The following is an 18,097-nucleotide window of genomic DNA, read 5'->3' as shown; positions in this document are numbered from 1 at the left end:
TTGACTTTTTCAACATATTTCAACATACAGCTATTTTATCTTCATTTCAACAATATTGATAGATAAAGGTGATATAATATAACAAATATCATGAAACATTTACATTTTGTAGTCCATTGTATAATTTAAATAAACATAAATGCAAATTTCGCATGTGGAAAAAGTAAGTACACCCCTACATTTATCACCGCAAGATGCTGAAAGAAGTCTCGAAGAACCCCAGAATGTCATAACGGGACCTACAGGTAGCTCTTGCCACTGTTGATGTCAAAGTGCACGAGGCTACGATTAGAAAGAGGCTGCACAAATTTGATCTGCATTGGAGATGTGCCAGGAGGAAACCTTTGCTGTCCAGAAAGAACATCAGGGCAAGACTAAAGTTTGCCAATGAACACCGAGGCAAAGACCAGCACTTCTGGAACAATGTGCTCTGGACAGATGAGTCAAAGGTAGAGGAGCTATTTGGCCACAGTACCAGAAGACATGCTTGGCGAAAACCAAAGACAGCATTTGACAACAAGAACCTGATACCAACTGTAAAGCATGGTGGTGGAAATATTATGGTTTGGGGCAGCTTTGCTGCATCAGGGCCTGGGCAGCTCACCATCATAGAATCCACTATGAATTCTTCATTGTTCCAGAGGGTGCTTGAGGATAATGTGAGGCCATCTGTCGGAGAGTTGAAGCTCAACCAAAGGTGGACCTTGCAACATGACAATGACCCTAAACATACCAGTAAATCCACCAAGGAATGGCTGAAAAGAAAGAAATGGATGGTTCTGAAATGGCCAAGTCAAAGCTCGGATCTAAATCCCATCAAGATGTTGTGGGGAGATTTGAAACGAGCTTTGCATGCAAGAAACCCTTCAAACATCACACAGCTGAAAGAATTCTGCATGGAGGAGTGGGCAAATATTTCTCCCAATCGATGTCAGAGACTGGTAGACAGTTATAAGAAACGCCTACTTGAGGTTGATTCTGCTGAAGGGGGCAATACCACCTATTAGAGCCAAGGGTGTACTTACTTTTTCCACAGAAGGAAATGGCATCTCTGTTAATTTTTTGTTTAACAAATTATTGCAAAGTCAATTTCTCATTGGTTTTTGTTCAATTAGATCACCTTTATCTGTAGATACTGTTTAAATGAAGATCAAATATTGATATGTCCACATATGTTAAAAAGATTTAAAAAAACATTTCATGGGGTGTACGTACTTTTTCCACATGCAAAATTTGCATTTGTTTATTTGAATTATACAATGGACTACAAAATGTAAATGTTTCATGATATTTGTTGTATTATATCACCTTTATCTATCAATATTGTTGAAATGAAGATCAACTAGCTGTATGTTGAAATATGTTGAAAAAGTCAAAACTTTACATGGGGTCTACTTACTTTTTCCACATGCGAAATTTGCATTTATGTTTATTTAAATTATACAATGGACTACAAAATGTAAATGTTTTATGATATTTCTTATATTATATCACCTTTATCTGTCAATATTGTTGAAATGAAGATCAAATAGCTGTATGTTGAAATATGTTGAAAAAGTCAAAACTTTACATGGGGTCTACTTACTTTTTCCACATGCGAAATTTGCATTTATGTTTATTTAAATTATACAATGGACTACAAAATGTAAATGTTTTATGATATTTCTTATATTATATCACCTTTATCTGTCAATATTGTTGAAATGAAGATCAAATAGCTGTATGTTGAAATATGTTGAAAAAGTCAAAACTTTACATGGGGTGTACTTACTTTTTCACGTGACTATATATATATGCATAATAGTTATATTTTTAACAGGGGAGTAAATGAGAGAGAGAGAGATATAGAATTCACAGGGAAGTATCATTGGCCATCAGCTCTTTTTAAAATTGATTAAAACTGAGGCCTTATTTTTCTTTTCCTGGTATGCAGGTGAAGATCTGTGACATGCAGATGCGTGGTGCACCTCGTGACCTCCTGCCTGGTGAGCCAACTTGCAGCCCTGGTGCCATGGTCCTGGCTGAGGCGACGGTACAGCTTGTGCGTGTTCTCCATTGTACAGAGAGATGGGATGCTGTCGTTGGACACCTTCTTCTCGAGAGACTACAGGGCATCCGGCGTTGTCTGACTCCGAGCCCAAAGTATTTCCCAGCACGCATTATGCTTTGATTCCAAAAATATCATCATATAACTACTTTCATATTCCTTATTTAATCTATATATCAAAGTAGCGGGATTTCTCTGTCCGTCCGTCCTTCTGTCTGCCACGCTCTTTTCTCTGGAACAGTGTTGCATCTAGTGCTTGGCTAGGATGGGACGGCACCAGCATTCAATCAGTCCCATCGCTTGGCTGATGGCAGTTGAACATCTTAACCCATATATCTGACGTCTGTAGAAGACGTTCTGAATGCCAGACGTTAGGCATTGGAATAATGGATTTAAAAAGATGATATGACGGTGTAGTAAGACTGTTATGTCTGGGACGTCATTGTGGGCCAGGCTAGGCCTTTGTGGTGGTGTATTTTTCGCGACTGAATGAGAATTGCATTTTGCAACTTGGAAGAAAAAGTAACATCTGATCCCTGGGAACATAAAACGAATTCATAATATTGTTTTCTGGTGAATAAGCATGCATATTACTAAAATTAACGCTCGGTTATTGGCAGTGAACAAAATGTTTCTGAAATAAAAAAAATTGTGAATATTGCCTGTTAATAAAATGCATTACTGTACAGTACTGACGGACCTTGGCATTCACGGGGGATATGTTCCTGGAAATGCCGAGAATGTTGAATCTAAAAATGTGGCGACATTGTTTCAATGGGAAAAGGGGGATAGGTTCCTGGCGGTTCCTGATACATAGGGGAGAATTTTAAAAGTTAAAAAGCTGTCTACAGCAAATGCACATGATTACAGTTACATTAAAAAGTGCTTATAAACAAAAAACAACAACACCAGGTCCCGTTTCCAATGTTTATTGAAGGAATGCGATTACAGTTTATTAAAAGTGCTTGACCAACTGTACCGTGAAACTATAAAAACAACAACAACAGCAGGTAGTACCACCAACAACAGTAGTACACAACAACAAACAAACACACCATAATGACAAAGTGAAAACATATTTTTAGAAATCTTTACAAATTTATTAACGATGAAATACAGAAATATCGAATTCACAAAAGTGTTCAGCCCCCTGAGCCAATACTCCGAAGAAGCGCCTTTGGCAGTGATTGCAGCTTCGAGTCTTATTGGGTATGTCTGCATCAGCTTTGCACATCTGGATTTGTAGAGTTTCTTCCTTGCAGATTTGCTCAAGCTCTGTCAAGTTGGATGGGGAGTTTTGGTGAACAGTAATCTTAAGGTCTTTCTGCAGATTCTCAATGAGATTCAAGTCTGGGTTTTGGCTGAACCGCTCAAGCACTTTTACGTTCTTGTTCTGGAGCCATTCCAGTGTTGCTTTGGTTGTGTGCTTGAGGTCATTGGCCTGTTGAAACCTAAATCTTCACCACAGTCCAAGGGCTAAAAGTCTTCTTTTTTTGAAGTCACCATGTCTTTTGCACTCTGAAACAGGTTCTCCTCAAGGCTTTGCCTGTATTTGTCTCCATTAACGGTTCCCTATATCCTTACAAGTCTCCCAGCCCCTGCCGCTGAAACGCATCAAGGTCCTTCTTGCCGGTTGCAGAGGTTGGTCCAAAAGCTAGTTCTGGAAAGAGTCTGGGAAGTTCTATATTCTTTCCATTTCCTAATGATGGAGCTCACTGTGCTCTTGGGAATTTTCAACACTCTAGAAATTGTTTTGTACCCTTCCCCAGATCTGTGCCTCCTCATAATTCATTGGACTTCACGGTAGAGTTTCTGCTCTGACATGCACTGTCAACTGTGGGATCTTGTATGGAAAGGTGTGTTTCTTTCTCAATCATGTCCAATCAAATGAATTGGCCACAGGTGGACTCCAATCAAGTTGTAGAGTCATCTCGATGTGCCCAATTTGGCGTGTCATTGCAAAGGGGCTGAATATGTATTGACTCAAGATATTTCAGCTTTACATTTTCAATTAATTTGGGAATATTTCTATGAAAACAATTCCACTTTGACATTATGTGGGATTATGTGTAGATCAGTGACAAAAAATTCTCAATTCAATCCATTTTAAATTCAGGCTGTAGCACAACAAAATGTGAAAATGTCGGGTGTGAGTACTTTCTGAAGGCACTGTGAATGGCGTCATCACTGTTTGGAGGTGGGAGCGGAGGGAAAGTTGCAGCAAGAGATACTCCTGTGGTTTGGGAGGTGTAAGAGAAGGAACCCTTGAGTGAGGAATGGACTTGATAATCTGAATTGGTTTATATTTCTGTGGTCGTGAAGATTACTGTATTGGTAGATGTGTTAACTGTCTTTTAACCACATTGCACGTTCGTTTCACTTTGAATTTATTATGATTTAATGCATCTCTAGAATTCACAAACGCTGGTCTGCTCCACCGGGTGTCTTGGAGGTGGACGATTGTGATTCTGAGAGCAATGAGGGTCGTGCTTCACGCCTCACTGCCGTTGAGCTGACTGAGGTTCAGCTGTGTGCACTGTGCCTTGAAGTATGGCCTGCATTGGCCGTCATGGGTGGTGTGGATCAGGGCCTGCGGGTTGGTGGCCGCTGCATACATAAGTTGACTGGTCGTCATGCGACGGTACTCGGTGTCCTAAAAGATGGCAGCACGTCGGCCAAGGTGCAGTGGGACGACGCTGAAGTGACCATCAGGTGTGAATCAATTGAGCATTTAATTTGTTTATTTGTCCTCGCACGGAGGCAATGCTTTCACTTATTACCCTCGCTAGAGGAGAGGGTATTGCATTTGAGACCTTTTGTTACTTGGCAAAAAAAATTTTGTTCGCACGTATGTCGATCTCGTGTGTGTGTGTGTGTGTGTGTGTGTGTGTGTGTGTGTGTGTGTGTGTGTGTGTGTGTGTGTGTGTGTGTGTGTGTGTGTGTGTGTTTGTGTGTTTGTGTGTGTGTCGGTCGGTCGGTCGATTACTTTCACTTGTTTACAGGTCACAATTTTCAAACGAAACCAACAAATGCTTGAGTTAGTGTTCTGATAAAATCCTATATATTCTTGAGGTCAAAAGGTCAACATAGGCCAAAGGTCCACCACTTTTTTTTGCAAATTTCTAAAATCCTCAATTTTCATGATTCACTTGAAATTTGAATAGGATTTCCATATCGGCTGACTGAATTCAACCACCAACTATTTTTGAGATCAGCATAGGCCAAAAGGTCATCATAGGCCAAAGGTCAACAATTTCAAATTTCTAAAATCCTCAATTTTCATCCGATTCACTTGAAATTTGAATAAGATTTTCATATCAGTTAACTGAATTCAACCACCAATTATTTGTGAGGTCAAAAGGATGCTCTTCTGAGTGCCTTTCTGCTTTGTTCTCTTTTTGACACGTGTTGCTCTACGAATGATTTTTCATTTGTCTGTCTGTTTGTCTGTCTGTCTGTATGTTAGTCACCGACAGGTCACAATTTTCAACTGATTTCACCAAACCTCACCAAATGGGAGAGTTTTTTTTTTTGGTTTTTTTTGTATACAAGATTGAGGCTCGTGAAAGAGCTAACATTAATCACACAAAAAGTCAAACCGACGCAAACCGACACATAAAACACAAAATAAGGGGAGCGGTAGACAAGATGGGGAGAGAAGGGGAAGGACACAAACACAACATTTGAGAGCAGGGACATCGAGAGAACTGGGAGGGAGAGGGCTTGGGAGGAGGTGGGAGAGGTATAAAACATATGGACACTGCAAGGGCTTCCAGGAAAGAAGTTGGAATTTCGAAAAAGTGTATCTGGGGTGAATTAGCGGGGGTAGAAAAGATCAAGGTTTTGGATGGGGGAAGATAAGAGATGGTGGTGAACAGCTGTTTTAAAGACCTGGAGGGAGGAGTGGGATTGAAGGGAGTGGGGGAGTTTGTTCCAGAGGCGGGAGAAAAGCGGCATGAAAGAGTGAAGGTGAGCAGTGAGCCTAGAATTTGGCAGTTTAACCATAAGTGGGTTGCTGGCAGATCTTGTGCGACCTGTAGGAATATTTGGGGGACAGAGCACAGAGAGAGCTGGGGGAGCAAGGCCGGAGAGGAGTCTGTAGAAGACAGAAAGACCACCAACCTGCCTGTGGTGAGTAAGTGAAAGGCCCTTGGAGTTAGCTTCATCGCAGGAGATTCCAATGATTCTGAAAGCTTTGGTTTCAACAGCGTGAAGTCGAGCTAGGTGTGAGACGAGCACCGGCCCAGAGGGGAGAACAGTATTCCATTGAGCTGTGGATGAAAGCCTTGTATATGGTGAGGAGCTCAGGTGTGCCAAGGAAGGACTTCGCACGACGGAGGATGCCCAGTCAGGGAATGGCTTTGGAGGCCAGCTTGGAAATGTGGTTTACTCAGGAAAGGTCATGGCAGATAGTGAGACCCAAAAGCTTGAGTGACATAACTTCTTGGAGAGGATTGTTGAGAAAGTAGATGGGAGGGTTGTCCAGTCAGTCGGTCTTTTCGGAGAGACAGTGAGAGTGTGAAATTTGTCAGGATTGAAATACATGTTCCACTTGTTTGACCAGTCTGTGATTTTGTCCAGGTCTGCAGAGAGTGAGGAGGCTGCAGACTGCCGATCTGAGGTATGAGGTATGGAGCGGCAGAGAGTGGAGTCATCAGCGAAGAGATCGAGAGGATTTTTCAGAGAGTCGGAGAGATCATTGATGAAGACCAGAAAAAGCACATGGCCCAGAACACTGCCTTGGGGAACTCCAGCCTGAACATGAAGGGGAGATGAGAGAAAACCATTCAGGGCCACACGTTGACTACGACCAGAGGGGAAGTGCGCAAGCCATGCATGGAGATTTCGATGGATACCATCGGAGGAGAGTTTGGTGAGCAGAGCGGGGTGCCAGACCGTATCGAAGGCACGTGATATGTCGAGGGAGACGGCTCTGATTTTCTGTTTGGCATTGAGGACCTCCATCCATTGTTGAGACAACAGAAGTAGCATGTCCAGAGTGGAATGACCTGGTCTGTATCCAAATTGATGATCCGAGCAAGCAATTGGAGAAGATGAAGGATTTGATGTCAGAAGCGATGATTGATTCCATGACCTTGCTGAGTATTGGGAGCAGGCTGATTGTTCTGTCGTTGAAAATTGGTCTGTAGCAGGCTGATTGATTGTATAATGCAAAGGAACTTATTTATAATTGTTGTGATCATTTGGAAATCCGGCTTCAACAAATCACAGGCAAGTGATAATTCTGTAAAAAGATGAAATATAAGCCATTCACACTACATGACCAAAAGTATGTGGACAGCCCCTATAATTCGTGGATTCGGCTGTTTCAGCCACACCCATTGCTGAGAGGTATCTACAGTCACGTGAAAAAGTAAGTACACCCCATGTAAAGTTTTGACTTTTTCAACATATTTCAACATACAGCTATTTGATCTTCATTTCAACAATACAACAACAACATGCATTTTAAGGCCATTTTCCCTGCCAAAGCGGGGGTTAGCCTTGCGGTCCCCATGACAATCTTCTCCATTTTGCCCTATTTTCTGCATCTCTCCTTGTTAACCCCCTTGCCCGCATTTCTTATTCCACCATCTTTAGCCAAGTCTTTCTCGGTCTTCCCCGTCCTCTACTTCCTTCTACATCAATTTCCATCACTCTTCTCAACCAATCACTTTCATCCTTCCTCAACACATGACCAAACCATCTCAGCCTGTTCCTCTTCACAGCATCAATCACAGGCAATATTCCCATCATCTTTCGCAATTCATCATTTGTCTTCCTCTCTCTCAACGATATTCCTCACATCCATCGAACCATTCGCATTTCCACCCTTTCCAGCCTTCGTTGCTGCTCTACGTTCATTACCCATGTCTCGCTCCCATAAATCATAACACTTCTCACACATGCAGCATACACCTTTCCCTTCAGCTTCAGCGACACTCTCCTCCTCATCAGCATGCCACTCAGTTCCCGAAACTTATTCCATGCACATCTCACTCGAGCAACCGTTGCCGAGTCTGATCCACCTTCTCCATTCAGCATGTCTCCGAGGCAGCAAAATGTTTTCACACCTTCCAGCTTCATGCCGTCTCCAAGATCCAACTCAACATTTCCTCCATCTGCAGCTCCCTCTGTGCACACCTTACATTTGAATGTAGCTGCCACACTGGTAAATGACCGTCGCAGACCACTACATTTTTGATGAACCCACTCAGCGCACATTGTACATTGAATGGAGTTCACTCCGACACCCTTCCTGAACACAGCACACGGCCACTTCCCAGTTCTTTCCACCTCACCACATGCTTTACCACTTGCCATCACCTTCGTCTTTCCGATATTCACCTTCAGACCTTATGTCTTCATACATTCCTTCCACTTGTTCATCTTTTCCTTCAGTCCATCCATACTTTCCGCAATCAACACCAGATGATCTGCATACAACAACTCCCACGGTAAACCCTCCTTTACGTTCTGAGCCAGCACCTCCATCACAGCTACAAATAGTAGTGGACTTAGTACCGACCCCTGATGCACTCCCACCATCACCTCAAACTCACCACTGTTCCCGTCCTTCGTCCTTACCACTGTGCGCGCCCTTTTGTACATTGCCATCACTACTCTGATCAACCATTCCTCCACTCCTAACTTCCTCAATGCCCATGTCAATACTTTGCGTGGAACCCTATCGAATGCTTTCTCCAGATCAACAAACCCAAAAAACAACTTCTTCCTCTTCTCCATGTACTTCTCCTGCAACTGCCTCACAAGGAAAAGCGCATCTGTCGTTCCTCTTCCTGGCATAAATCCAAACTGCATTTCGTCGATCTTCACTTTCTTCCTTGTCCTCCTCTCCAACACCCTTTCCAATACCTTCATTCCATGCTCCAATAACTTTATCGCTCGGTACGAGCCACACTCCAGAGGGTCACCTTTCCCCTTGTATAGAGGGACGAGGGTACTCAGTTCCCAATCCACTGGAATGCGGCCTTCTTTCACCACCAGATTACAGATCTCTGTCATTCTCTTCACACCCCAACTTCCTGCTGCCTACAACATATCTCCCACAACTCCCGTCGGCCCTCCCGCTTTTCCACTCTTCATTGCTTTTATCGCTTCCTCAACTTCCTTCTCAGTTATCTTCTCTGCCGGTCCTAAAACTGGGTTACTCACGATGTTGCCATCCCATTCATTCTCTGTATTCAACAGCATTTCCATATATCTTTTCCATCTTCCTTTAATTCCATCTGGGTCGACAACGATTTGTCCCACTTCATCCTTCAAGCAACTCACCCCCATCACATCACACCTGTCTTTCACTATGTGCTTTGCAATCCTGAATACTGCTTTCTGACCCTCCTCCGAATCCAAGCGTTCTCCGAACATTTTCCTACATGCCTCCTGCGCCTTTGCTACCTCTTTCTTTGCAGCCTTCCTGGCTGCCTTATAACTTTCATGCACTGCTGTTTCTGCTCCCGTACCCTTCGCCTTCTGCCACTCCTTGAACTTCTTCCTCTTCTCGTCAATCCTCTTTCCAACTTCATCATCCCACCACCATGTTTCCGAGTGCCTCGGTGGTCCTTTTGTCCATCCACATACCTCACCAACGGCTCCCAACAGACTAGCTTTCATTGACATCCAACCACTTTCAAGCTCAACCACATTATCCCCTACCCTACTCAGCCTCTCTTTTAATGCCTCCCTTACTGTCACCTCTTTCAACCTCCACACCTTCATTCTTGGTTGGTACTTCACCCGCCGATCTCTCCTCGCACCTTTCACCCTTATGTCGCAGACAACCAAGTGGTGCTGTGAAACAGCCTCCTCCCCCGGGATCACCTTTGTGTCCCGGAGGTGCCCCCTATCTCGCCTACGCACCATCAGGTAGTCAACGGTTGTCGTCGACCCACCTGACGTGTATGTAACAAGCTTATTATCCTCTTTCTGGAACTGAGTATTACAAATCAACACATCAGCTCCATCAGCAAACTCCAAAATCCTTTCACCTTCTCCATTTCTCACACCATATCCGTAACCCCCATGAACCCCCATGAACTCCCTCAAAACCATCCATACTCCTTCCCACATGTCCATTCAGGTCTCCTCCTACCACAACAACTTCCTCATCTTTCACGTTTTCCATCAGCTTCTCTATCGCACACCAGAACTTGTCCTTCTCTTCATTGCTTCGACCAACCTGCGGAGCATATCCCGAGATGACGTTCACCAAGAGCTTTCCAATCATCATTTTCACCATCATCAACCTATCACTCACTCTAGTCACACTCACCACACTGTCTACAAACTCCTCAGAAAACAGGACACCAACACCATTCACGCCCTCCGGGCACCCTTGCCGCACAAACTTGTATTTCTGTCCCTGCCTACCCTTCACCATTCTCACACCACTTCCCTTCCATCTCGTCTCTTGCACACAACATATGTCCACTCTTCTTCTGACCAATACTTCCACCACTTCTCCTGATCTCCCTGTCATTGTCCCTACATTCCATGTCCCAAACCTCAGAAACCGATCTCCACTTCGGGCTGCACCCTGCCAATATGTAGTTGTAATTGTCATGGTTCTCTTTTTATGGCCGGATGCCCTTCCTAACGCCAACCCTCTTAGTCGTCTCTTACGACACGCAGGGATACGGTGTACCTATTCTGACCAGGGTACACACTGGGAAACGTTTATCATTTCATTTCAACAATATTGATAGATAAACTCCCCCTAACTCCCCCTAACTTCCCCGAACATCGACCACTTGTCTAATGTTTTAAATCTCTTCAAAGTCTCTTCACGTCTCTTCTCGTCACGTCACGTCACGTCTCTTCAAAGCTGTCCATGCGCGCACGCTTTCGAAGTTTAGTAACTTTTCACAATTGTGTTTTTGTCGAAACTATATCTTTCTTTCGGTGTGTGTAACTATTGGTTTGTCTTTAATAGTAATCTTGGTGTTGGTTTTTCATACTTGTCTACAGAATCCTCGGTTAGTTCGTGTCACGTATTCTGAGGCCTCGTGTAGTACTAGTAGGCTACCATGTCTGACCTTGGCTTGAGGCTTTGTTTCTGTCTCAGCGGTTCTTCGATTGCACTCGCAATTACTTTCGGTCTCTATTTTTCACGTTTCACGTTCGGTCTCTGTCTCTGTTTTTATCTCAACTCAAAAAAAAAAAAAAAAAAATATCCCTTCTCTGTTCTTATCCGTTGTTCGTTCTTATTTGTTCGTTCATTCTTCGACCACGTTGTTCGTGATCACGTGTTCACGTCATTAAAAAATGTTTCAACTGTCCCCTGAATAAGTGTATTCTGTCATATACTATAACACCTTTTTCTTCTTCTTCTATAAAAGGATGCTTTTGACTTGCTCACCAAATCGATTCATTCCAAAAAAAAATTCCATCTCTTACAGCTGCAGTGCCTCTTTCATACATTCCCTAAACTCTCCAGAACTCCAACCATCCTTCAGCGTCCTCAAACGTATTTTTGACTCGAAGGTCTCAAGAAACTCATTTTGCAAGAAATGTTCGTTTCCCATTAATCGTACATTTTTCAAAATCCAATCTCACCCCTCCCCTCCAAATCTTCCCCATCACGCCTTCCCTCCAAAACTTCCCCATCACCCCTTCCCTCAAAAACTTCCCCATCACCCCTCCCCTTCAAAACTTGCCCATCACCCCTCCCCTCCAAATCCATGCCCTTGCCCCTCCCCTCCAAATCTTCCCCATCACCCATCTCTTTCAAATATTCCCCCTTGCCCCTCCCCTCAAAATCTTCCCCATCACCCATCCCTTTCAAATCTTCCCCCTTGCCCCCCTTGCCCCTCCCCTCCAAATCTTCCCCATCACCCATCCCTTTCAGATCTCCCCCCTTGCCCCTTCCCTCCTAAACTCCCCCCACACCCCTCCCCTCCGAGACTCTCCCTCACTCCTCCCCTCCTAGACTCCCCTTTCACCCTTCCTCCTCAAAGCGTCCTCCCCGCTTCTTCCCCCTTCCAACTTTCACCTACATCTCCCTCAACCTTCTGCTTCACTCTTCCCCCTCCTCAAATAACACCTCACTGCGCCTCACCCAATCACCATCAAACCTTTTGTCTGCCCCATTCTTCCCTTTCTCCAAGCTATTCTGAAATCTGTGACACACCTTCAACAGCTCTCCCTACCTCTTCCTCCTCTACCACATCTTACCCTACCACTCCCCCCCCACCCCCCCTGTTCTGTATCCGATGCTCCCCCTTCCTCTTCTTTAACAGTATGGACCTCAAACATCCGGGGCCTTCGCTCAAACTTGACTGATCTCTCCATACAGGTTGCTTCTGACAAACCAGACGTGATCTGCTTAACAGAAACTTTCCTCCTTCATGATGTCTCTGATTCCTTGGTATCTCTCCCAGGTTACTCCCTCCTCCGGTATGATAGACCTGAGCCTCGTCCTGGAGGGGGTTGCTATCTTTATAAAAAACTCTCTTCCTCACTCGCCCTGCACTGCCCTCTCTCCACCTCACCCCCAGGAATACCTTTGGCTACGGCTTCCCCATCGCTCCCACCTTTTGTTCATATGTGTGTTGTACCGTCCACCAAACAGTGATGACTCCATCTACATCTCGCTGTCTGATAATATGGACCAACTTCTATCTACCCATCCCAACTCTCTCTTCCTCATATGTGGTGATTTCAATTGTCACCATGCCAGTTGGCTGGGTGTGGGTACCTCTCTCACCAGCCATGGCTCTTCAGCAAAGGACTTCTGTGACTCACTGGGACTGACACAATCTGTCAATTTCCCGACCCGGATCTCAGTCAACGGAGCATCTTCTCTTCTGGACTTGGTTATGACTAACTTCCCTGAAAATGTCTGCTGCTCTTCTTCTGCTCCAATCGGCTCATCTGATCATGTGCTTGTTAAAGTGGACATCTCTCTGACCATTCTCAGAGAGCCTCCTCAGTGTCGACGAGTCTGGCATTTCACTCAGGCCAACTGGCACGGTCTTCAAGCAGCCATCAATCATCTGGACTGGTCTCCCATCTCTACCGCCTCTGACATCAACTCATCCTGGGAATTCTTCCAAAGTAAATTGCTCTCTCTCATGCACAGATTTATCCCATCTCGTCTTCAGTTGTCATACCCTTCCTCCCGTCCAAGGTACACGGAATCTTGTGGTGAGGCTATTGCCCAGAAACAACTTGCTTTCGTCTCCTGGAAAGCAAATCCAACGGAAGGAAATCTCATTTCCTTTCACAAAGCCCGAAACAAGTGTGTGTCCACCCTCAGGAGAGCCAGGAAACAATATCTCTCCGTTCTCAGGACAGAACTCTCTTATCTGTCTCCCTCTTCCAAATCCTGGTGGCGTCTGGTAAAATCTGTTTCTGGTGTTTGTTCCCCCTCCATCCCCTCCCTCACCTCAAACGGCCACACGGCTGACTCCGCACGTGAAAAAGCTGAATGCCTCAACTCTGCGTTTGCCTCTAAATCTTGTGTCCCAAACCCATCCCTCTCTGTACCCATCGTACCCAGTCGTACCCAGCTGCTCCTGGACTCTGTGTCCTTTCCTCCTGACAAGGTGGAAAAGTTTCTGTCAACCCTCGACTCTGATTCTGCAACTGGACCTGACGGCATCAGCCCACGGGTCCTAAAATCCTGTTCTTCCGCTCTTTAACTCCCTCTCTCTGTTCTCTTCACCCTCTCTTTTGCTCAAGGTCATCTGCCATCTGCTTGGAAATCTGCCAACATCACCGCTTTGCACAAAAAGGTGCAAAAACAGATCCCAGCAACTACAGACCAATCAGCCTTCTCCCAATTATCAGCAAAGTCATGGAATCCATCATTGCTTCAGATATGAAATCTTTCCTCTTCTCCAATGGCTTGATCTCTGATCATCAATTTGGTTTCAGACCTGGTCACTCGACTCTGGACATGCTGCTTCTGCTTTCTCAACAATGGATGGAGGTCCTCAATGCCAAACAGGAAATTAGAGCTGTCATGTGCCTTCGAGTTAGAGCCCTTGACATATCATGGGCCTTCGATACGGTCTGGCACCCCACTCTGCTCACCAAACTCTCCTCTTTTGGTATCCATGGAAATCTCCACGCATGGCTGGCGGACTTCCTCTCTAGTCGTAGTCAACGTGTGGCCCTGAATGGGTTTCTCTCATCTCCTCTTCCTGTTCAGGCTGGAGTTCCCCAAGGCAGTGTTCTGGGTCCTGTGCTTTTTCTGGTCTTCATCAATGATCTCTCTGACTCTCTTGAAAATCCTCTCTATCTCTTTGCTGATGACTCTACTCTCTGTCGCTCCATTCTTCATCCCTCAGACCGGCAGTCTGCAGCCTCCTCACTGTCTGCAGACCTGGACAAAATCACAGACTGGGCAAACAAGTGGAACATGTCTTTCAATCCTGACAAATCTCACACTCTTACGATGTCTCTCCGAAAAGACCGACTGGACAACCCTCCCATCCACTTTCTGAATAATCCTCTCCAAGAAGTTCTGTCACTCAAGCTTTTGAGTCTCACTATCTGCCATGATCTTTCTTGGGAAAACCACATTTAAAATCTGGCCTCCAAAGCCAGTCGCCGACTGGGCATCCTCTGTCGTGCGAAGTCCTTCCTTGGCACACCTGAGCTCCTCACCACATAAAAGGCTTTCATCCGCAGCTCAATGGAATACTGCTCTCCCCTCTGGGCTGGTGCTCCTGCCTCACACCTAGCTCGTCTTCACGCTGTTGAAACCAAAGCATTCAGAATCATTGGAATCTCCCGCGATGAAGCTAACGCCAAGGGCCTCTCACTCACTCACCGCAGGCAGGTTGGTGGTCTTTCCGTCTTCTACCGACTCCTCTCTGGCCTTGCCCCCCCAGCTCTCTCTGGGCTCTATCCCGCAAATATTCCTACAGGTCGCACAAGATCTGCCTGCAACCCTCTTATGGTTAAACTGCCAAAATCAAGACTCTCTGCTCACCTTCACTCCTTCATTCCTCTTTTCTCCCGCCTCTGGAACAAACTCCCTCACTCTCTTCAATCCCACTCCACCCTCCAGGTCTTTAAAACAGCTGTTCACCACCATCTCTTATCTTCCCCCATCCAAAACCTTGATCTTTTCTATCCCTGCTAATTTCACCCCAATTCCACTTTTTTGAAATACCAACTTCTGTCCTGGAAGTCCTTGGTGTCCTTGTGTGTTATACTTCTCCCACCCCCCCCCCCCTTCCCACGCCTCCTCCCCCCAAGCCCTCTCCCTCCCACACATCTCCCTGCTCTTAAATGTTGTGTGCTCTCAAGTGTTTGTGTGCTTCCCCTTCACTTGTCTTCCGCTCCCTCTTTTTATATATTTTGTTTGTCTGGTTGATTTGTTTGTGAAGTAAATGTCAGCTCTTTCACGAGCCTCGATTCAGTATACCAAAAAAAAAAAAAGGTGATATAATATAACAAATATCATGAAACATTTCATTTTGTCGTCCATTGTATAATTTAAATAAACATAAATGCAAATTTCACATGTGGAAAAAGTAATTACACCCCTACATTTATCACTACTTCAAATACCTAAAATTAGAATCAGGTGCACCAGCTCAAGTGCAAATGATTAGAACATCGTGAGAGAGGATCTTGGAGGAACCCGTCTTATTTAAACCCCAGACATTTAGTTTGGTTTGCTCTTTGTTGTGGAAGTGTGCGGCGTCACCATGCCGAGATCAAAAGAGCTCTCTGAGGTCTTCAGAAAGAAGGTTATAGATGCCGATGAGTCTGGGAAGGAATTTTAAAATCTCCAAACAATTTGAAATCAATCATTTGACTGTCCTGAAGATCATCTACAAGTGGAGAAGATTCCAAACAACTGCCAACTTGTTCAGGCCAGGCCGCCCCAGCAAGATCAGCCCGAGAGCAGACCACAAGATGCTGAAAGAAGTCTCTAAGAACCCCAGAATGTCATCATGGGACCTACAGGTAGCTCTTGCCACTGGTGATGTCAAAGTGCACGAGTCTACCATTAGAAAGAGGCTGCACAAATTTGATCTACATGGGAGGTGTGCCAGGAGGAAACCTTTGCTGTCCAGAAAGAACATCAGGGCAAGACTAAAGTTTGCCAATGAACACCGAGGCAAAGACCAGCACTTCTGGAACAATGTGCTCTGGACAGATGAGTCAAAGGTGGAGCTATTTGGCCACAGTACCAGAAGACATGTTTGCCGAAAACTAAAGACAGCATTTGACCACAAAAACCTGAAACCAATTGTAGAGCATGGTGGTGGAAATATTATGGTTTGGGGCAGCTTTGCTGCATCAGGGCCTGGGCAGCTCACCATCATAGAATCCACTATGAATTCTTCATTGTACCAGAAGGTGCTTGAGGATAATGTGAGTCCATCTGTCGGAAAGTTGAAGCTCAACCAAAGGTGGACCTTGCCACATGACAATGACCCTAAACATACCAATAAATCCACCAAGGAATGGCTGAAAAGAAAGAAATGGAGGGTTCTGGAATGGCCAAGTCAAAGCCCGGATCTAAATCCCATCAAGATGTTGTGGGGAGATTTGAAACGAGCTTTGCATGCAAGAAACCCCTCAAACATCGCACAGCTGAAAGAATTCTGCATGGAGGAGTGGGCAAAAATTTCTCCCAGTCGATGTCAGAGACTGGTAGACAGTTATAAGAAACGCCTACTTGAGGTTGTTTCTGCCAAAGGGGGCAATACCACCTATTAGAGCCAAGGGTGTACTTACTTTTTCCACATGCGAAATTTGCATTTATGTTTATTTAAATGATACAATGGACTGAATGAATATATGAATGATCGTTTTAAGGCCATTTTTCCCCGCTCGAGCAGGGGTTAGCCTTGCGGGCCCCATGATAATCATGGTTCCCTGTTTGAGGCAATGTTTTTATGGCCGGATGCCCTTCCTGACGCCAACCCTTCGTCGCCTCTTCGATGTGCAGGGATACAGTGTACCTATTCTAAACCGGGGCACACACCGGGATCATTCATCCCAGCAAGCTGGTACTCAATTTGCCGACCTCAGAAGGATGACAGGCTGAGTCAACCCCCCTGGCGTTAATTCAGCGATCAACCTGGATTCGAACCCAGGACCCTAGGATCCCAAGCCAGCACCCTAACCGCTAAGCCAACACCAGGGTTCAAATTATACAATGGACTACAAAATGTAAATGTTTCATGATATTTGTTGTATTATATCACCTTTATCTGTCAGTATTGTTGAAATGAAGATCAAATAGCTGTATGTTGAAATATGTTGAAAAAGTCAAAACTTTACATGGGGTGTACTTACTTTATCACGTGACTACATAATCAAGAACACAGCCATGCAATCTCCAAAGACAAACATTGGTAGTAGACTGGGTTGTACTGAAGAGCTCAATGACTTTGAACGTGGCACCGTCATAGGATGCCACCTTTCTATGCCACCAAGTCATTTCATCAAATTTCTGCCCTGCTGGAGCTGCCCAGGTCAACTGTAAGTGCTGTTATTGTGAAGTGGAAACATCTCGGAGCAACAACAGCTCAGCAACAAAGTGGTAGGCCACACAAGCTCATAGAATGGGACCGTCGAGTGCTGAAGTGCGTAGTGTGTAAAAATCGTCTGTCCATGGCCAAACATCATCATGCACAATCCCAAGCGTTGGCTGGAGTGGTGTAAAGCTCGCCGCCATTGGACTCTGGAGCAGTGTAAACACGTTATCTGGAGTGATGAATCGTGCTTCACCATCTGGCAGTCCGATGGACAGGTCTGGTTTTGGTGAGTGCCAGGAAAATGCTTCCTGTCCGAATGTATAGTGCCAACTGTAAAGTTTGGTTGAGGAGGAATAAAGGTCTGGGGCTGTTTTTCATGGTTCGGGCTAGGCCCCTTATTTCCAGTGAAGGGAAATCTTAACGCTTCATCATTCAATGACATTCTAGACGATTGTGTCCTTCCAACTTTGTGGCAACAGTTTGGGGAAGGCCCTTTCCTGTGTCAGCATGACAGTGCCCCCATGCACAAAGCAAGGTCCATACAGAAATGGGGTTGTCGAGATCGGTGTGGAAGAACTTG

General features: G+C 45.0%; 1 protein-coding gene across 1 annotated transcript in view; it reads left to right on the top strand.

The window, feature by feature from the left end:
• The window catches only part of LOC137422161 (putative E3 ubiquitin-protein ligase HERC1), a 443,323-nt gene that overhangs the window by 176,879 nt on the left and 248,347 nt on the right, over window positions 1–18,097 (top strand). The window contains 2 exon segments of the mRNA XM_078772274.1: window positions 1,934–2,142; window positions 4,460–4,759. Coding sequence (XP_078628400.1) covers window positions 1,934–2,142; window positions 4,460–4,759 — 509 coding nt within the window.

This window comes from Myxine glutinosa, chromosome 2, assembly GCF_964187855.1.
Source record: "Myxine glutinosa chromosome 2, kmMyxGlut1.1, whole genome shotgun sequence".
NCBI lineage: Eukaryota > Metazoa > Chordata > Myxini > Myxiniformes > Myxinidae > Myxine > Myxine glutinosa.
This window is presented reverse-complemented; position numbering and strand designations above follow the sequence as displayed.